The sequence below is a fragment of the Scyliorhinus torazame genome, chromosome 24, assembly GCF_047496885.1.
Source record: "Scyliorhinus torazame isolate Kashiwa2021f chromosome 24, sScyTor2.1, whole genome shotgun sequence".
Classification (NCBI taxonomy): domain Eukaryota; kingdom Metazoa; phylum Chordata; class Chondrichthyes; order Carcharhiniformes; family Scyliorhinidae; genus Scyliorhinus; species Scyliorhinus torazame.
The window spans coordinates 6,982,252-7,004,160 of record NC_092730.1 but is presented as its reverse complement, the minus strand read 5'-3'; the positions used below and the strand labels follow the sequence as shown (position 1 = coordinate 7,004,160).

The 21,909-nt window shown below is 52.0% G+C and overlaps 2 protein-coding genes across 5 annotated transcripts in view; one reads left to right on the top strand and one right to left on the bottom strand.

Annotated features, from left to right (window-relative positions):
* Positions 1 to 12,753, bottom strand: part of LOC140399845 (forkhead box protein N3-like) — a 39,503-nt gene extending 26,750 nt beyond the window's left edge. The window contains exons 1-2 of one of the 3 annotated variants that reach the window (XM_072489305.1): positions 12,413 to 12,753; positions 4,952 to 5,398 (exon numbers count right to left, since the gene is read on the bottom strand). In XM_072489305.1, the coding sequence (XP_072345406.1) occupies positions 4,952 to 5,356 (405 nt within the window). In that variant the 5' untranslated portion in view covers positions 5,357 to 5,398; positions 12,413 to 12,753. The other 2 variants (XM_072489303.1, XM_072489304.1) reach the window with 2 other exon arrangements.
* A 987-nt stretch (positions 12,754 to 13,740) lies between these two features.
* pola2 (polymerase (DNA directed), alpha 2) overlaps positions 13,741 to 21,909 on the top strand; it is a 67,360-nt gene continuing 59,191 nt past the window's right edge. Inside the window, exons 1-2 of one of the 2 annotated variants that reach the window (XM_072489301.1) lie at positions 13,741 to 14,101; positions 20,846 to 20,970. In XM_072489301.1, the coding sequence (XP_072345402.1) occupies positions 13,942 to 14,101; positions 20,846 to 20,970 (285 nt within the window). In that variant the 5' untranslated portion in view covers positions 13,741 to 13,941. Of the gene's footprint in view, positions 14,102 to 15,548; positions 17,828 to 20,845; positions 20,971 to 21,909 lie in introns of those variants that run through there. The other variant, XM_072489302.1, reaches the window with a different exon arrangement.

Below are 21,909 nucleotides of genomic sequence, written 5' to 3'. Positions count from 1 at the left end.
CTCCCTCACTCCCCTCCAATCCTCCCTCACTCCCCTCCAATCCTCGCTCATTCCCCCAATCCTCCCTCACTCCCTCCAATCCTCCCTCACTCCTCTCCAATCCTCCCTCATTCCCCTCCAATCCTCCCTCATTCCCCTCCAATCCTCCCTCACTCCCCTCCAATCCGCCCTCACTCCCTTCCAATCCTCCCTCATTCCCCTCCAATCCTCCCTCACTGCACTCCAATCCTCCCTCACTCCCTCCAATCCTCCCTCATTCCCCTCCAATCCTCCATTCATTCCCCTCCAATCCTCCCTCAGTCCCCTCCAATCCTCCCTCAGTCCCCTCCAATCCTCCCTCACTCCCCTCCAATCCTCCCTCATTCCCACCCAATCCTCCCTCATTCCCCTCCAAACCTCCCTCATTCCCCTCCAATCCTCCCTCATTCCCCTCCAATCCTCCCTCACTTCCCTCCAATCCTCCCTCACTTCCTCCAATCCTCCCTCACTCCCCCCCAATCCTCACTTCCTCCCCTCCAATCCTCCCTCACTCCCCCCGAATCCTCCCTCACTCCCCTCCAATCCTCCCTCATTCCCCTCCAATCCTCCCTCACTCCCCCCCAATCCTCCCTCACTCCCTCCAATCCTCTCTCACTCCCCTCCAATCCTCCCTCACTCCCCTCCAATCCTCCCTCACTCCCCCCCAATCCTCCCTCACTGCCCTCCAATCCTCCCTCACTACCCCCCAATCCTCCCTCATTCCCCTCCAATCCTCCCTCACTCCCCTCCAATCCTCCCTCACTCCCCTCCAATCCTCCCTCACTCCCCTCCAATCCTCCCTCATTCACTCCCAATCCTCCCTCACTCCCCTCCAATCCTCCCTCGTTCCCCTCCAATCCTCGCTCACTCTCCTCCAATCCTCCCTCACTCCCCTCCAATCCTCCCACACTCCCCTCCAATCCTCCCTCACTCCCCTCCAATCCTCCCTCACTCCCCTCCAATCCTCCCACACTCCCCTCTAATCCTCCCTCATTCCCCTCCAATCCTCCCTCACTCCCCTCCAATCCTCGCTCATTCCCCCCCAATCCTCCCTCACTCCCCTCCAATCCTCCCTCACTCCACTCCTATCCTCCCTTATTCCCCTCCAATCCTCCCTCATTCCCCTCCAATCCTCCCTCACGCCCCTCCAATCCACCCTCACTCCCCTCCAATCCTCCCTCATTCCCACCCAATCCTCCCTCATTCCCACCCAATCCTCCCTCATTCCCCTCCAATCCTCCCTCATTCCCCTCCAATCCTCCCTTCCTCGCCTCCAATCCTCCCTCACTCCCCCCCAATCCTCCCTCACTCCCCTCCAATCCTCCCTCAGTCCCCACCAATCCTCCCTCACTTCCCTCCAATCCTCCCTCATTCCCACCTAATCCTCCCTCATTCCCCTCCAATCCTCCCTCATTCCCCTCCAATCCTCCCTCACTCCCCTCCAACCACCCTCACTCCCTCCAATCCTCCCTCACTCCCCCACAATCCTCCCTTCCCCCCTCCAATCCTCCCTCACTCCCCCCAATCCTCCCTCACTCCCCTCCAATCCTCCCTCACTCCCCTCCAATCCTCCCTCATTCCCCTCCAATCCTCCCTTACTCTACTCCAATCCTCCCTCACTCCCCTCCAATCCTCCCTCATTCCCCTCCAATCCTCCCTCATTCCCCTCCAATCCTCCCTCAGTCCCCTCCAACCCTCCCTCACTCCCCTCCAATCCTCCCTCATTCCCACCCAATCCTCCCTCATTCCCCTCCAATCCTCCCTCATTCCCCTCCAATCCTCCCCTCCAATCCTCCCTCACTCCCCCCCCAATCCTCCCTCACTCCCCTCCAATCCTCCCCCAGTCCCCTCCAATCCTCCCTCACTTCTCTCCAATCCTCCCTCATTCCCACCTAATCCTCCCTCATTCCCCTCCAATCCTCCCTCATTCCCCTCCAATCCTCCCTCACTCCCCTCCAATCCGCCCTCACTCCCTTCAATCCTCCCTCACTCCCCCACAATCCTCCCTTCCCCCCTCCAATACTCTCTCACTCCCCCCCAATCCTCCCTCACTCCCCTCCAATCCTCCCTCATTCCCCTCCAATCCTCCCTCACTCCACTCCAATCCTCCCTCACTCCCCTCCAATCCTCCCTCACTCCCCCCCAATTCTTCCTCACTCCCCCCCAATCCTCTCTCACCCCCCTCCAATCCTCCCTCACTCCCCTCCAATCCTCCCTCACTCCCCTCCAATCCTCCCTCACTCCCCACCAATCCTCCCTCACTCCCCTCCAATCCTCCCTATCTCCCCTCCAATCCTCTCTCACTCCCCTCCAATCCTCCCTCACTCCCCTCCAATCCTCCCTCACTCCCCTCCAATCCTCCCTCACTCCCCCCAATCCTCCCTCACTCCCCTCCAATCCTCCCACACTCCTCTCCAATCCTCCCTCACTCCCCTCCAATCCTCCCTCACTCCCCTCAATCCTCCCTCACTCCCCTCAATCCTCCCTCACTCCCCTCCAATCCTCCCTCACTCCCCTCCAATCCTCCCTCACTCCCCTCCAATCCTCCCTCACTCTCCTCCAATCCTCCCTCACTGCCCTCCAATCCTCCCACACTCCCCTCCAATCCTCCCTCACTCCCCTCCAATCCGCCCTCATTCCCCTCCAATCCTCCCTCAGTCCCCTCCAATCCTCCCTCACTCCCCTCCAATCCTCCCTCATTCCCACCCAATCATCCCTCATTCCCCTCCAATCCTCCCTCATTTCCCTCCAATCCTCCCTTCCTCCCCTCCAATCCTCCCTCACTCCCCCCAATCCTCCCTCACTCCCCTCCAATCCTCCCTCAGTCCCCTCCAATCCTCCCTCACTTCCCTCCAATCCTACCTCATTCCCACCTAATCCTCCCTCATACCCCTCCAATCCTCCCTCATTCCCCTCCAATCCTCCCTCACTCCCCTCCAATCCACCCTCACTCCCTCCAATCCTCCCTCACAATCCTCCCTTCCCCCCTCCAATCCTCCCTCATTCTCCTCCAATCCTCCCTCACTCCACTCCAATCCTCCCTCACTCCCCTCCAATCCTCCCTCACTCCCCCCCAATCCTCCCTCACTCCCCCCAATCCTCTCTCACCCCCCTCCAATCCTCCCTCACTCCCCTCCAATCCTCCCTCACTCCCCTCCAATCCTCCCTCACTCCCCTCCAATCCTCCCTATCTCCCCTCCAATCCTCTCTCACTCCCCTCCAATCCTCCCTCACTCCCCTCCAATCCTCCCTCACTCCCCCCAATCCTCCCTCACTCCCCTCCAATCCTCCCTCACTCCCCCCCAATCCTCCCTCACTCCCCTCCAATCCTCCCTCACTCCTCTCCAATCCTCCCTCACTCCCCTCCAATCCTCCCTCACTCCCCCCAATCCTCTGTCACTCCCCTCCAATCCTCCCTCACTCCCCTCCAATCCTCCCTCGTTCCCCTCCAATCCTCCCTCACTCCCCTCCAATCCTCCCTCACTGCCCTCCAATCCTCCCACACTCCCCTCCAATCCTCCCTCACTCCCCTCCAATCCTCCCTCACTCCCCTCCAATCCTCTCTCATTCCCCCTCCAATCCTCCCTCACTCCCCCCCATCCTCCCTCACTCCCCTCCAATCCTCCCTCACTCCCCCCCAACCCTCCCTCACTCCCCTCCAATCCTCCCTCACTCCTCTCCAATCCTCCCTCACTCCCCTCCAATCCTCCCTCACTCCCCCCAATCCTCTCTCACTCCCCTCCAATCCTCCCTCACTCCCCTCCAATCCTCCCTCACTCCTCTCCAATCCTCCCTCACTCCCCTCCAATCCTCCCTCACTCCCCCCAATCCTCTCTCACTCCCCTCCAATCCTCAATCACTCCCCTCCAATCCTGTCTCATTCCCCCTCCAATCCTCCCTCACTCCCCCCCATCCTCCCTCACTCCCCTCCAATCCTCCCTCACTCCCCCCCAACCCTCCCTCAGTCCCCTCCAATCCTCCCACACTCCTCTCCAATCCTCTTTCACTCTCCCACAATCCACCCTCACTCCCCTCCAATCCTCCCTCACTCCCCCCAATCCTCCCTCACTCCTCTCCAATCCTCCCTCACTCCCCTCCAATCCTCCCTCACTCCCCCCAATCCTCTCTCACTCCCCTCCAATCCTCCCTCACTCCCCTCCAATCCTCTCTCATTCCCCCTCCAATCCTCCCTCACTCCCCCACATCCTCCCTCACTCCCCTCCAATCCTCCCTCACTCCCCCCCAACCCTCCCTCAGTCCCCTCCAATCCTCCCACACTCCTCTCCAATCCTCTCTCACTCTCCCACAATCCTCCCTCACTCCCCTCCAATCCTCCCTCACTCCCCCCAATCCTCTCTCACTCCCCTCCAATCCTCCCTCACTCCCCTCCAATCCTCCCTCACTCCCCTCCAATCCTCCCTCACTACACTCCAATCCTCCCTCACTCCCCTCCAATCCTCTCTCATTCCCCCTCCAATCCTCCCTCACTCCCCCCCATCCTCCCTCACTCCCCTCCAATCCTCCCTCACTCCCCCCCAACCCTCCCTCAGTCCCCTCCAATCCTCCCTCACTCCCCTCCAATCCTCCCTCACTACACTCCAATCCTCCCTCACTCCCCTCCAATCCTCTCTCATTCCCCCTCCAATCCTCCCTCACTCCCCCCCATCCTCCCTCACTCCCCTCCAATCCTCCCTCACTCCCCCCCAACCCTCCCTCAGTCCCCTCCAATCCTCTCTCATTCCCCCTCCAATCCTCCCTCACTCCCCCCCATCCTCCCTCACTCCCCTCCAATCCTCTCTCACTCCCCCCCAATCCTCCGTCAGCCACCTCCAGTCGCTCGCTCCTTTGATTTCCCACAGGCCATGTTCCTCACCTCCCTCCCGTCTTTCTCCACTCTCTTGAAGCACCTGTTGAGGGACAAGTTGTGCCTCACCGAGTTCTTCCAGCCCACGGGCGCCTGCTGGAAGTATGGGTAATGTTCCAGAATCCATTTGTAAATCTCCTTCACTGGCAGACATTGGGCAGGCGAGCCCTCGATGGCCATGAAGATCAGGCAGTTGAAGGAGTAGGGGGGCTTGGCTACTTCCTGAGGCTCGTGGGGAGTCTGTGAGGGGGAGAGTGGGGTCTCTTTGACCTGAGGGGCCTGTGAAGCCGCCGGGGCCTGCCCTGCCAAGCTCATGGCCGTCAGCAGGTTCTTATTCTCATGAAGCCAGTTGAGGTTTGTGAGCTCCTCATCCCCCCTCGCCTGGTGTTTACAGCAGCTGCAGTCCGACTCATTCCCCGGGCAGGGGGCTGGGCTCCCGGCCCTCTGTCCCATCTGGAGCCACCTTCCCTCCATTTTCCTCAGCGGGCCAGGCGGCTGAAGGTCACGAGTCAGCCCCTAAGGAAAACAAAGAGACAAGTGTTCATAAACCATCTCTCACCCCACCCCTCGGGACGTTCCAAAGTGTCTCACTCACAATGAGGGAGTTATTTTTGAAGTGAGGTCACTGTTGTGATGCCAATTGACGCACAGCAAGATCCCACACACAGGAATGTGAGACTGACCCAGATCATCTGTTTTTAGTGATGTCGTTTTAGGAAGAAGTCAAGACCGTAATCTCCCTCCTCACCTCCTCTGCTGTAAGGAGAATAATCTCAGCTTCTCCAGCTGCTCCACGTTACGGCCATTCATTGCAATTTTATTTGAACGCTGAAGAGAGATTTTACAATTCTCTTCTGTGGCGCTCCCGCTGTGGGATGCGGCACAGTTAGAATTTGAGCAGGTGGCTGGGTTTAATTGTTTGGTATGAGAGGTGCGTACAGTCAGATTCACCCAGCCCCCAGCTCGCCCCAGGAGCAGAACGCCACCCCACTGCCAAAACGTCAATAGCTGGTAACTCAACACCTCCCCTGACCCCAGGCCGTCTGTTCCTGAATCACAGCTCGCAAGGTAAAGCACCAAGCTTTCTCACAGTGTCACCATCTGGGCCTGTGCGGGACCTAGGGTCACCAAGTCTCCAGGAATAGCTCAGAATTATAGCCTAATTAGAGATTCAACCACTGCACACTGCTCTTAATAAACCCAAAGGTACAATCACACAGCACCTCTGTCAATCAGACACATAGCATAATGAGGGAAAGACAGTCTGATCAGGAGTAGGACACAGTCCGAGACAACTAGGGGCAAATCCTGGGGCAGATCACAAATCAGACTGAAGGACAGAGAGCGGGATTCCACCCACATTCACCTAAATCCACAATATTATATACAGTGTGGTCATATATCGACCCATTATATACAGTGTGGTCATATATCGACCCATTATATACAGTGTGGTCATACATCACCCCATTATAAACAGTGTGGTCATATATCACCTCATTATAAACAGTGTGGTCATATATCACCCCATTATATACAGTGTGGTCATTTATCAACCCATTATATACAGTGTGGTCATATATCACCCCATTATATACAGTGTGGTCATATATCGACCCATTATATACAGTGTGGTCATATATCGACCCATTATATACAGTGTGGTCATATATCGACCCATTATATACAGTGTGGTCATATATCGACCCATTATATACAGTGTGGTCATACATCACCCCATTATAAACAGTGTGGTCATATATCACCTCATTATAAACAGTGTGGTCATATATCACCCCATTATATACAGTGTGGTCATTTATCAACCCATTATATACAGTGTGGTCATATATCACCCCATTATATACAGTGTGGTCATATATCGACCCATTATATACAGTGTGGTCATATATCGACCCATTATATACAGTGTGGTCATATATCACCCCATTATAAACAGTGTGGTCATATATCACCCCAGTATATACAGTGGTCATCTATCACCCCATTATATACAGTGGTCATCTATCACCCCATTATATACAGTGTGGTCATATATCACCCCAGTATATACAGTGTGGTCATATATCACCCCATTATATACAGTGTGGTCATATATCGACCCATTATATACAGTGTGGTCATATATCGACCCATTATATACAGTGTGGTCATATATCGACCCATTATATACAGTGTGGTCATATATCACCCCATTATATACAGTGTGGTCATATATCACCCCAGTATATACAGTGTGGTCATATATCACCCCATTATATACAGTGTGGTCATATATCGACCCATTATATACAGTGTGGTCATATATTGACCCATTATATACAGTGTGGTCATATATCACCCCATTATATACAGTGTGGTCATATATCACCCCATTATAAACAGTGTGGTCATATATCGACCCATTATATACAGTGTGGTCATATATTGACCCATTATATACAGTGTGGTCATATATCGACCCATTATATACAGTGTGGTCATATATCACCCCATTATATACAGTGTGGTCATATATCACCCCATTATATACAGTGTGGTCATATATCACCCCATTATATACAGTGTGGTCATATATCGACCCATTATAAACAGTGTGGTCATATATCGACCCATTATATACAGTGTGGTCATATATCGACCCATTATATACAGTGTGGTCATATATCACCCAATTATATACAGTGTGGTCATATATCACCCCAGTATATACAGTGTGGTCATATATCACCCCATTATATACAGTGTGTTCATACATCGACCCATTATATACAGTGTGGTCATATATCGACCCATTATATACAGTGTGGTCATATATCACCCCATTATATACAGTGTGGTCATATATCACCCCAGTATATACAGTGTGGTAATATATCACCCCATTATATACAGTGTGGTCATATATCGACCCATTATATACAGTGTGGTCATATATCACCCCATTATAAACAGTGTGGTCATATATCGACTCATTATATACAGTGTGGTCATATATCACCCCATTATATACAGTGTGGTCATATATCACTCCATTATAAACAGTGTGGTCATATATCACCCCATTATATACAGTGGTCATCTATCACCCCATTATAAACTGTGGTCATATATCACCCCATTATAAACAGTGTGGTCATATATCACCCCATTATATACAGTGGTCATCTATCACCCTATTATAAACAGTGTGGTCATATATCAACCCATTATAAACAGTGGTCATCTATCACTCCATTATATAGTGTGGTCATATATCACCCCATTATAAACAGTGTGGTCATATATCACCCCATTATAAACAGTGTGGTCATATATCACCCCATTATATACAGTGGTCATCTATCACCCCATTATAAACAGTGTGGTCATATATCACCCCAGTATATACAGTGTGGTCATATATCACCCCAGTATATACAGTGTGGTCATATATCAGCCTATTATATACAGTGTGGTCATATATCACCCCATTATATACAGTGTGGTCATATATCACCCCATTATATACAGTGGTCATCTATCACCCCATTATAAACAGTGTGGTCATATATCACCCCATTATAAACAGTGTGGTCATATATCACCCCATTATATACAGTGGTCATCTATCACCCCATTATAAACAGTGTGGTCATATATCAACCCATTATAAACAGTGGTCACCTATCACCCCATTATATAGTGTGGTCATATATCACCCCATTATAAACTGTGGTCATTTATCGACCCATTATAAACAGTGTGGTCATTTATCAACCCATTATATACAGTGTGGTCATTTATCGACCCATTATATACAGTGTGGTCATACATCACCCCATTATATATAGTGTGGTCATATATCACCCCATTATAAACAGTGTGGTCATTTATCGACCCATTATATACAGTGTGGTCATATATCACCCCATTATATAGTGTGGTCATATATCACCTCATTATAAACAGTGTGGTCATATATCACCCCATTATAAACAGTGTGGTCATATATCACCCCATTATATACAGTGTCATCATATATCACCCCATTATATACAGTGTGGTCATATATCATTCCATTATAAACAGTATGGTCATGTATCACCCCATTATAAACAGTGTGGTCATATATCACCCCATTATATACAGTGTGGTCATTTATCAACCCATTATATACAGTGTGGTCATATATCACCCCATTATAAACAGTGTGGTCATATATCACCCCATTATATAGTGTCGTCATATATCACCCCATTATATACTGTGTCATCATTCATCGCCCCATTATATACAGTGTGGTCATATATCACCCCATTATATACAGTGTGATCATATATTACCGATTATATAGTATGGTCATATATGACCCTATTATATACAGTGTGTTCATATATCACCCCATTATATACAGTGTCATCATATATCACCCCATTATATACAGTGTGATCTTATATCACCCCATTCTATACAGTGTGGTCATATATCATTCCATTATATACAGTGTCATCATATATCACCCCATTATATAGTGTGTTCATATGTCACCCCATTATATACAGTGTGATCATATATTACCCATTATATAGTATGGTCATATATGACCCTATTATATAAAGTGTGTTCATATGTCACCCCATTATATACAGTGTCATCATATATCACCCCATTATATACAGTGTCATCATATATCACCCCATTATATACAGTGTCATCATATATAATTCCATTATATACAGTGTCATCATCTATCACCCCATTATATAGTGTGTTCATATGTCACACCATTATATACAGTGTGGTCATACATGTGGGTATTTGGGACTGGCTTAGTGGTAGAAACTGGGCGGGGTGGACAGGTTGGGTCGAGCGGCCTGTTTCCATGCTGTAAACCTCTGTGACTCCATATCACCCCATCATATATAGTCTGGTCATATATCACCCCATTATATACAGTCTCATCATATATCACCCCATTATATACAGTCTTGTCATATATCACCCCATCGTGTACAGTCTGTTAATATACACCCCTCCCTATCCCTGTATCCTCCCCCAGCCCCTATAACCCTTCCTATCTTCCCGTACCAGGCTCCCTGAACAGGCGGCGGAATGTGGTGACTAGGGGCTTTTCACAGTAACTTCATTTGAAGCCGACTTGTGACAATAAGTGATTTTCATTTATCATTTAATTTCATATCTCTGTAACCTCCTCCAGTCCCTACAACCCTCCCTATCTCTGTAACCTCCTCCAGTCCCTACACCCCTCCCTATCTCTGTAACCTCCTCCAGCCCCTACAACCCTCCCCATCTCTGTAACCTCCTCCAGTCCCTACAACCCTCCCTATCTCTGTAACCTCCTCCAGTCCCTACAACCCTCCCTATCTCTGTAACCTCCTCCAGTCCCTACAACCCTCCCTATCTCTGTAACCTCCTCCAGTCCCTACAACCCTCCCTATCTCTGTAACCTCCTCCAGCCCCTACAACCCTCCCTATCTCTGTAACCTCCTCCAGTCCCTACAACCCTCCCTATCTCTGTAACCTCCTCCAGTCCCTACAACCCTCCCTATCTCTGTAACCTCCTCCAGTCCCTACAACCCTCCCTATCTCTGTAACCTCCTCCAGTCCCTACAACCCTCCCTATCTCTGTAACCTCCCCAGCCCCGACAACCCTCCCCATCTCTGTAACCTCTTCCAGCCCCTACAACCCCCCTCTCTCTGTAACCTCCTCCAGTCCCTACAACCCCCCCTACTCTGTAACCTCCTCCAGTCCCTACAACCCTCCCTATCTCTGTAACCTCCTCCAGTCCCTACAACCCCCCCTATCTCTGTAACCTCCTCCAACCCCGACAACCCTCCCTATCTCTGTAACCTCCCCCAGCCCCTACACCCTCCCTATCTCTGTAACCTCCTCCAGCCCCTACAACCCTCCCTATCTCTGTAACCTCCTCCAGTCCCTACAACCCCCCCTATCTCTGTAACCTCCTCCAGTCCCTACAACCCTCCCTTTCTCTGTAACCTCCTCCAGTCCCTACAACCCTCCCTATCTCTGTAACCTCCTCCAACCCCGACAACCCTCCCTATCTCTGTAACCTCCCCCAGCCCCTACACCCTACCTATCTCTGTAACCTTCTCCAGCCCCTACAACTCTCCCTATCTCTGTAACATCCTTCAGCCCCTAAACCCTCCCTATCTCTGTAACCTCCTCCAGCCCCTACAACCCTCCCTATCTCTGTAACCTCCTCCAGCCCCTAAACCCTCCCTATCTCTGTAACCTCCTCCAGCCCCTACACCCCTCCCTATCTCTGTAACCACCTCCAGCCCCTACACCCCTCCCTATCTCTCTAACCTCCTCCAGCCCCTACAACCCTCCGAGATCTCTGCGCTCCTCCAATTCCGGCCTCTTGACCATCCCCCCCATTCCCATCCCTCCGCCGTTGGCGGCCGTGTCTTCAGCTCCCTGGGGGGGGCCTGAGCTCCGGAATCCCCTCCCTAAACCCCTTCGCCTCTCTCTCTGTCTCTCTCTCTCTGTCCCGGTCTCTCTTTCTCTGTCTCTGTCTCTCTCTCTGTCTCTCTCTCTGTCTCTCTCTCTTTCTCTGTCTCTCTCTTTGTCTCTCTCTCTCTTTCTGTCTCTGTCTCTGTCTCTCTCTGTGTCTGTCTCTGTCTCTGTCTCTCTCTCTGTCTCTCTCTCTCTGTCTGTCTCTGTCTCTCTCTGTGTCTGTCTCTGTCTCTCTCTGTCTCTCTCTCTCTCTCTCTTTGACTGAGTTTTTGGTCTCCTGACCCTAATATCTCCCCAAGTGGCTCGGGGTCACAGTCTGGCTGTCTGACGTCCCCCAGAAGCCCCTTGGGGAGGTTTTGTGACCTTAAAGATGCTGGATAAATGGTGTTGTTTTGAACTGAACGTGCTTTCAGCTGTAAAGGGCAGTCCACATAGCAATAAGTAAGTGACAATGATTATTTATTCTTGGTTCGATATGGGCCAGTTAGCAGGTTGCACGATGCTCTCCCAGCCCATCTCCAGGGTCACCTCCAAGATCCAGTGATAGGGATTATAGAAAAATGCAAGGAATTTTCATCTCCTTTCGGCTCTGTCAGCAGGTGAACTGTGAACCCATGACCTTAACAAATACCGGTGAGGACACGTGAAGAACAATCCCCCTTCCCAATACGGAGAAGGGGGGGGGGGGGGGATTTATCCAGAATGGGATCTGGAATCACATTGAAGGGAAGGTTACAATCCCAGTGCTGCATTATTTGAGGGCAGCCTTTGACACATGGCTTTTCACAAGAGAGGGGATGTTAGAAAATGGGATTGCGATTGCTGTGGGAGTCAGGGCTTTCCTCACTGAAATGGGTCCTTACCTGGAGACAGCCTGCTCTCCCCGTGAACTGGCTCCATTGCAGACTCACACAGGGTGATTGAAATTCCAGCTGATCCTCTAAACCCCTTCTCAGTAAAACTCTGACTCTTTCTCCTGAAGGCTTTCAGCTTTTCATTCGCCCCTCCCCACCTCCCCCCATTCTTACCTGCAGATGAATCCTCTCCCTCCCTCTCTCTCTCTCTCTCTGTCTCTCTCACATAGCCGTGAAGCTGAGAGAGCGAGAAGGAAATCAGGAGCATGACGCTGAAAATCCGCCTGGGGATCTCCATGGGAACACACATTCCAGGCTCCAGCTTCATCTCCATTTACAGTCTCTCCTCATTCACACACACGCTGCTGCTTTCAGCGCCTGCCAGCCCCCACTCCCCCAGCCTGTGGGATCCCCAACGTTGCTGGGCCCCAGTTCGTGGACTGGGCAGGTGGGCTGGCATCCAGCTGGGTTTAAAAGCAGGAAACACTGGATCTACTCAGCATCAGTTGAGAGGGAGATACGGTCAAGGAGCAGACAGAACTCAGTTGCAAAGGATAGGTTTCTGTGGAGGAAATAGGGAACGTATGAGGACCTCATTATACACTCATTGCGACCTCCCTGTCCTCCAGATGGTCCAAGACCCTCCCAGTCCTCTTGCGGACAACTCTCATAGCCATGATGTTTTCCGGGTGTCAGTGGCTACGACTATTCCACGCTTGGAGTCATCGTTCTCAGTCCCCCTCCCCCCCGGTGACGGGTTTATCAGTCACATCCCATATCTTCGGGCTTCCGAATTCCCACCACCTGCTCCTCAGATCCCAGTCTGTGTTTGGGAAGGGTGAGCTCCCACTGCAGGCAGCCGGGAAAGCAGGCACTGCCATTTCGCCAGCCCCTTCCACCACCTCAGCACGGGTCTTTGCAGCCAACGGCGTCCAGTTTGAAGTGAAGCAGTCACTGGTGGAAGAGTGGCATCCAGTTTGTGCACAGCAGGATCCCAGGAACAGCAATCTGATAATCAGATCATCAGCTTTTTCAATGATGGTTAGTCTGAGGGACACCGGTGATAGCAGTCATTACAACTGTTACATCCACGCGAGAGGACAGCTCACCATCTCACCTGAACAACTCTGACTCTGAGACTCAAACACACAGCCATCTGGGTCAGTGGAAGTATCTGTGCCATGAGGAGAGCTGGCAAGTGCAACTCAAACAAGAGGGTACAGGGATTCTGGCTGGAGTTTTAGGGTAGATACCCATAGAGTCGTTGAATTTTACAGCGTAGAAAGAGGTCCTTTGGCCCATGGGCTCTCTGCTGGCCATCAAGCACCTATCTTTTGTAATCCCATTTTCCAGCACTCGATCCGAATCCTTGTACGCTCTGGCATTTCAAATGCTCACCTAAATACTTGTTAAATGTGAGAGTCCGCCCCCCCACCCCTCCACCAACCTTTCAGGCAGCGAGTTCCAGACTCCAGCCACACTCTGGGTGAAAAAGGTTTTCCTCACACCCCCTCCAAACCTCCGGCCCCTTCCCTGAAACAGTTTTTAGTTCTCCATTGTATAGTTCTTCTGCCGAACATGGACGTGTGCAAGTGAGACCTCAAGCTGACCGGGATTTGATTCCATGCTTGGGAATTTCTCGCCGGGGTGCCTGGGGACAAGCAGTCAGGTCCAGGGCGAGGAAAAGACCGAGGACAAAGGAGATGAGCAGATGGGTGACGAGATCCCAGTGGAGGAAATCAGTCGACCTTGGGTCAGCGCGATTCGTCTGTGCCAGCCGTCGAGGGACTGCCGCAATGGACGATGTTCGACCCAGAACTGAGTGCGGTTCCTCGTCTCCCCGGACAGTTGGACAGTTACAATGTATGGTTACAATAATGAGGGAGGATATTGGGGCGTCATACCTTACTCGCCAGTATCATGGAGACTCAGTGAATTATTGGATATGGGAAGAGGCCATTGAGCCCCTAAAATTCACTCAATTAGCTCATTGCTCATCAGGTTATGAGGGGAATCCATACAGAGCAGGAGGCCATTCAGCCCATCGAGTCCACACCCACCCTCTGAAAGACCACCCCCGCCCCATCCCCGGAACCTCACCCAACGTGTACATCTTTGGACACGAAGGGACAATTTAACATGGCCAATCCACCCAACCCGCACATCTTTGGACACAAAGGGACAATTTAACACGGCCAATCCACCTAACCCGCACATCTTTGCACACGAAGGGACAATTTAACATGGCCAATCCACCCAACCCGCACATCTTTGGACACAAAGGGACAATTTAACACGGCCAATCCACCCAACCCACACATCTTTGGACACGAAGGGACAATTTAACACGGCCATCCACCTAACCCGCACATCTTTGGACACGAAGGGACAATTTAACACGGCCAATCCACCTAACCCGCACATCTTTGGACACGAAGGGACAATTTAACACGGCCATCCACCCAACCCGCACATCTTTGGACACTAAGGGACAATTTAGCACGACCAGTCCACCCAACCTGCACATCTTTGGACACTAAGGGACAATTTAGCACGGCCAGTCCACCTAACCTGTACATCTTTGGACTCTAAGGGACAATTTAGCACGGCCAGTCCACCTGACCTGTACATCTTTGGACACTAAGGGACAATTTAGCACGGCCAGTCCACCTGACCTGTACATCTTTGGACACTAAGGGACAATTTAGCACGGCCAGTCCACCTGACCTGTACATCTTTGGACACTAAGGGCAATTTAGCACGGCCAGTCCACCTGACCTGTACATCTTTGGACACTAAGGGACAATTTAGCATGGCCAGTCCACCTGACCTGTACATCTTTGGACACTAAGGGACAATTTAGCATGGCCAGTCCACCTGACCTGTACATCTTTGGACACTAAGGGACAGTTTTCATGGCCACTCCATTTAACTTTTTTTTATTGGTTCATTATCAAAGTTTCTATTGGTCACTGTTGGAATCAAAGTTCTTCATTAATCTCTTGGGAGTTTGCATTGAGACCTTTGAAGACAATGAAGTGGGTTGCTCATCCCAGGGGCGGGCGCGGACTGGAGGGGCCGGATGGCCTGCGCTGTGGGCATTCTGTCCGAATTGATGGTCAGGCTGTCGCTGCCCCTCCCGGCCGGTAGGGGCGGTCGGAGCGAGCCGGCCGGAGGACCAGAGGCGCGATGGACGCCTGTCTGCCGGAGGACCAGCGGCTCGCAGAGCGAACTGGTCGGAGGACCAACGGCGCGATGGACGCCGGTCTCTTGGAGGACCAGCGGCGCGATGGCCGCCGGGCTATAGGAGGAGCGGCTGGTGGGAGGGAGGTTGCTGGCGCGGGAGAATTGGATCGTTCGCCCGTCCCCAGCGGGCAGCAGGTTGAGGGTTCAGAGTGATTGAGGGTCTAAATCAATTGAGGGACCAGGGAGTTGAGGGTTCAGTGAGTTGAGGGATCAGTGAGTTGAGGGATCAGAGTGAGTTGAGGGATCAGTGAGTTGAGGGATCAGAGTGAGTTGAGGGTTCAGAGTGATTGAGGGTCTAAATCAATTGAGGGACCAGTGAGTTGAGGGTTCAGTGAGTTGAGGGATCAGTGAGTTGAGGGACCAGTGAGTTGAGGGATCAGAGGGAGTTGAGGGATCAGAGGGAGTTGAGGGTTCAGAGTGATTGAGGGTCTAAATCAATTGAGGGACCAGTGAGTTGAGGGTTCAGTGAGTTGAGGGATCAGTGAGTTGAGGGACCAGTGAGTTGAGGGATCAGAGGGAGTTGAGGGATGAGAGTGAGTTGAGGGACCAGTGAGTTGAGGGTTCAGTGAGTTGAGGGATCAGTGAGTTGAGGGACCAGTGAGTTGAGGGTTCAGTGAGTTGAGGGATCAGTGAGTTGAGGGATCAGAGGGAGTTGAGGGATCAGTGAGTTGAGGGATCAGAGTGAGTTGAGGGATCAGTGAGTTGAGGGATCAGAGTGAGTTGAGGGATCAGAGTGAGTTGAGGGATCAGAGTGAGTTGAGGGATCAGTGAGTTGAGGGATCAGAGTGAGTTGAGGGATCAGTGAGTTGAGGGACCAGTGAGTTGAGGGATCAGAGTGAGTTGAGGGATCAGAGTGAGTTGAGGGATCAGTGAGTTGAGGGTTCAGTGAGTTGAGGGATCAGTGAGTTGAGGGACCAGTGAGTTGAGGGATCAGTGAGTTGAGGGATCAGTGAGTTGAGGGATCAGAGGGAGTTGAGGGTTCAGTGAGTTGAGGGACCAGTGAGTTGAGGGATCAGAGGGAGTTGAGGGATCAGTGAGTTGAGGGATCAGAGGGAGTTGAGGGATCAGTGAGTTGAGGGATCAGAGTGAGTTGAGGGATCAGTGAGTTGAGGGATCAGAGTGAGTTGAGGGATCAGAGTGAGTTGAGGGATCAGAGTGAGTTGAGGGATCAGTGAGTTGAGGGATCAGAGTGAGTTGAGGGATCAGTGAGTTGAGGGACCAGTGAGTTGAGGGATCAGAGTGAGTTGAGGGATCAGAGTGAGTTGAGGGATCAGTGAGTTGAGGGTTCAGTGAGTTGAGGGATCAGTGAGTTGAGGGACCAGTGAGTTGAGGGATCAGTGAGTTGAGGGATCAGTGAGTTGAGGGATCAGAGGGAGTTGAGGGTTCAGTGAGTTGAGGGACCAGTGAGTTGAGGGATCAGAGTGAGTTGAGGGATGAGAGTGAGTTGAGGGATCAGTGAGTTGAGGGACCAGTGAGTTGAGGGATCAGAGTGAGTTGAGGGATCAGAGTGAGTTGAGGGATCAGTGAGTTGAGGGACCAGTGAGTTGAGGGACCAGAGTGAGTTGAGGGATCAGTGAGTTGAGGGACCAGTGAGTTGTGGGACCAGTGAGTTGAGGGACCAGTGAGTTGAGGGATCAGAGTGAGTTGAGGGACCGGTGAGTTGAGGGATCAGTGAGTTGAGGGATCAGTGAGTTGAGGGATCGGTGAGTTGAGGGATCAGTGAGTTGAGGGATCAGTGAGTTGAGGGATCAGTGAGTTGAGGGACCAGAGTGAGTTGAGGGATCAGTGAGTTGAGGGATCAGAGTGAGTTGAGGGACCAGAGTGAGTTGAGGGATCAGTGAGTTGAGGGACCAGTGAGTTGAGGGACCAGAGTGAGTTGAGGGATCAGTGAGTTGAGGGACCAGTGAGTTGTGGGACCAGTGAGTTGAGGGACCAGTGAGTTGAGGGATCAGAGTGAGTTGAGGGACCGGTGAGTTGAGGGATCAGTGAGTTGAGGGATCAGTGAGTTGAGGGATCAGTGAGTTGAGGGACCAGAGTGAGTTGAGGGATCAGTGAGTTGAGGGATCAGTGAGTTGAGGGACCAGAGTGAGTTGAGGGATCAGTGAGTTGAGGGACCAGTGAGTTGAGGGACCGGTGTGTTGAGGGACCAGAGTGAGTTGAGGGATCAGTGAGTTGAGGGATCAGAGTGAGTTGAGGGATCAGTGAGTTGAGGGATCAGAGTGAGTTGAGGGACGAGCTCCCTGAGGGGATCCGGCTGGGAGATGCCGGCGAGTGTGGAGAATATCGTCTCCGAGCTGGAAACGTTCGACCTGGTTGTTGAGGATCAGAGTGTCCTGGAGAAACGTGAGTCCCGGGGAGACACTAACCATACTGTTAACACACTAACCAGACCGTTAACCATTAACTAGACAGTTTTCTCATTAACCAGACTGTGAACCATTAACTAGACTGTAACTCATTAACTAAACTGTTAACCAGTAACTAGACAGTTATCTCATTAACCAGACTGTGAACCATTAACTAGACTGTAACTCATTAACTAGACTGTTATCTCATTAAACAGACTGTTAGCCCATTAACTAGACTGTAACTCATTAACTAGACAGTTGACTCATTAACTAGACTGTAACACATCAACCAGACTGTAAACCCATTAACTATACTAACTCATTTAACCGACTGATAATGCATTAACTACACTGGAACTCAGTAACTCATCATCAGACTGTAACTCCGTGACATTTAACCATTAACTTAGTGACTGTTAACTCAGTGACAAACTCACTGACCCTGGTACAGGGAGTCTGTGTGTTTGGGTGGGGGGGATTTTCAATTCCTGCCCCACCTCATTCACTAATCTCCATATAGAAATAACATTTATATCGCGCCTACATCATCCAGCAACTACATGAGGACTAGATCGTGAAGAGCATTGGGCAAAAGCACAGCAGGATCCCACACACAGCAATGTGACAATGGCCCAGATCACCTGTTTTCAGTAATGTTGATCGAGGGACAAACATTGTCCTCAGGACACCGACGAGACCCCTTCCCCCCCCCCCCCCCCCCCCCCCCCCCCTCAACTCCATCTTCCAATGATGGCCGTGGAATCTCTTACACCCTCTCGAGAGGGCAGATGGAGCCTCGATCCCTAAAATACGGCACTTCCCACAGTGCAGCACTCCCTCAGTACTGACCCTCTTACAGTGCGGCACTCCCTCAGTACTGACCCTCTGACAGTGCGGCACTCCCTCAGTACTGACCCTCTGACAGTGCGGCACTCCCTCAGTACTGACCCTCTGACAGTGCGGCACTCCCTCAGTACTGACCCTCTGACAGTGTGGCGCTCCCTCAGTACTGACCCTCTGACAGTGCAGCACTCCCTCAGTACTGACCCTCTGACAGTGCAGCACTCCCTCAATACTGACCCTCTGACAGTGCGACACTCCCTCAGTACTGACCCTCTTGACAGTGCAGCGCTCCCTCAGTACTGACCCTCTTGACAGTGCAGCACTCCCTCAGTAATGACCCTCTGACAGTGCAGCACTCCCTCAGTACTGACCCTCTGACAGTGCGGCGCTCCCTCAGTACTGACCCTCTGACAGTGCAGCACTCCCTCAGTACTGACCCTCTGACTGTGCGGCACTCCCTCAGTTCTGACCCTCTGACAGTGCGGCACTCCCTCAGTACTGACCCTCTGACAGTGCGGCAATCCCTCAGCACTGACACTCTGACAGTGCAGCACTCCCTCAGTACTGACCCTCTGACAGTCGGCCCTCCCTCAGTACTGACCCTCAGACAGTGCAGCACTACCTCAGTACTGACCCTCTGACAGTGCGGCGCTCCCTCAGTACTGACCCTCTGACAGTGCAGTACTGACGCTCTGACAGTGCAGCACTCCCTTAGTACTGACTCTGACAGTGCGGCACTCCCTCAGTACTGACCCACTGACAGTGCGGCGCTCCCTCAGTACTGACCCTCTGACAGTGCAGCACTCCCTCAGTACTGACCCTCTGACAGTGCGGCGCTCCCTCAGTACTGACCCTCTGACAGTGCAGCAATCCCTCAGTACTGACCCTCTGACAGTGCGGCACTCCCTCAGTACTGACCCTCTGACAGTGCGGCACTCCCTCAGTACTGACCCTCTGACAGTGCGGCACTCCCTCAGTACTGACCCTCTGACAGTGCAGCACTCCCTCAGCACTGACCCTCTGACGGTGCGGCGCTCCCTCAGTACTGACCCTCTGACAGTGCGGCAATCCCTCAGCACTGACGCTCTGACAGTGTGGCACTCCCTCAGTACAGACCCTCTGACGATGCGGCACTCCCTCAGTCCTGACCCTTTGACAGTGTGGCACTCCCTCAGTACAGACCCTCTGACAGTGCGGCACTCCCTCAGTACTAACCCTCTGACAGTGCGGCACTCCCTCAGTACTGACCCTCTGACAGTGCGGCACTCCCTCAGTACTGACCCTCTGACAGTGCGGCACTCCCTCAGTAGTGAACCTCTGACAGTGCGGCACTCCCTCAGTACTGACTCTCTGACAGTGCAGCACTCCCTCAGTACTGACTCTCTGACAGTGCAGCACTCCCTCAGTACTGACTCTCTGACAGTGCAGCACTCCCTCAGTACTGACTCTCTGATAGTGCAGCACTCCCTCAGTACTGACCCTCTGACAGTGCAGCACTCCCTCAGTACTGACTCTCAGACAGTGCAGCACTCCCTCAGTACTGACTCTCTGACAGTGCAGCACTCCCTCAGTACTGACTCTCTGACAGTGCAGCACTCCCTCAGTACTGACTCTCTGATAGTGCAGCACTCCCTCAGTACTGACCCTCTGACAGTGCGGCACTCCCTCAGTACTGACTCTCTGACAGTGCAGCACTCCCTCAGTACTGACCCTCTGACAGTGCGGCACTCCCTCAGTACTGACCCTCTGACAGTGCAGCACTCCCTCAGTACTGACTCTCTGACAGTGCAGCACTCCCTCAGTACTGACCCTCTGACAGTGCGGCAGTCCATCAGTACTGACCCTCTGACAGTGCAGCACTCCCTCAGTACTGACCCTCTGACAGTGCGGCTCTCCCTCAGTACTGACCCTCTGACAGTGCGGCACTCCCTCAGTACTGACTCTCTGATAGTGCAGCCCTCCCCGACTTTGATCAGGTTCCCTGTCCCCGTTTGTTGGGCGGGGAGGTCTGGCCTTTGTGGTGAGGCCTGTATGGTTGAATAGCTGCGTTTGTGGGGTTGAGGGTGGTTACTGAGCACTCTGGCATTTGTGTGGAGGGGAGATGGGGTTGGGGACTTTGCCAAGTTGTGCTGTTCCTGTGTTTGAAACAAGCTGTACTTTTTTTTTGTAGTGTTGGAGCACTGCATAGCGTATCGTTTGAAGGAAGAAGTCATTGTGAACGAGTGGTTTGCATTCAGCTCAACACGAGGTGGCATTGGCCTTAATACGGACAATGTGGAGATTTTTGAACATGAGGTAATGTGGTTGGAAAGTCTGACACCCGGAGCTCTGTGAACATAGAAGCACTGGAGAGAGGGCAAATAGGATTTACCATAACTGAGAGCTTGTAACGATCAGGAAAGGTTGAAGAGGGGCAGCACGGTGGCGCAGTGGGTTAGCCCTGATGCCTCACGGCGCCGAGGTTACAGGTTCGATCCCGGCTCTGGGTCACTGTCTGTGTGGAGTTTGCACAGTCTCCCCGTGTCTGCGTGGGTTTCACCCCCACAGCCCAAAGATGTGCAGGGCAGGAGGATTGAACACGCTAAATTGCCCCTTAATTGGGAAAAAAATGAATTGGGTACTCTAAAAAAAATTTTTTTTAAAGTAAACAAAAATAGGAAACGTTGAAGAGTCCAGGCCTCTGCTCTCTCAAAAGAGAAGGATGAAGGGATGGCACAGTGGTTAGCACTGCTGCCTCAGCGAGCCAGGGAAACGGGTTCAATTCCAGCCTCGGGTGTCCGTCTGTGCGGAGTCTGCGTGGGTCTCCTCCGGGTGCTCCGGTTTCCTCCCGCTGTCCAATGATGTGCAGGTTAAAAGGGGTCACAGGGATCGGGTGGATGCCTGGTTCGGGTGCCGAGGGTCGGTGCTGTCTCGATGGGCCGAATGGTACTTTTGGGATTCAATGTGACCCTGACTGAGGTCTTCAAAATGATGAAGGGGGTATCGATAGGGTCAACATTCTCCCCCACTTTGAACAGAACTAGGATCCCAACAAAATAAGATGGTGACTATTAAATCCAGTCGGGATTTCAGGAGAACCTTATTTAACCCAGAGAGTGGGGAAGGGAATGTGGGACTCGCTCCCATGGGGAGTGGGGAGAATGTGGGACTCGCTCCCATGGGGAGTGGGGAGAATGTGGGACTCGCTGTCATGGGGAGTGGGGGGAATGTGGGACTCGCTGTCATGGGGAGTGG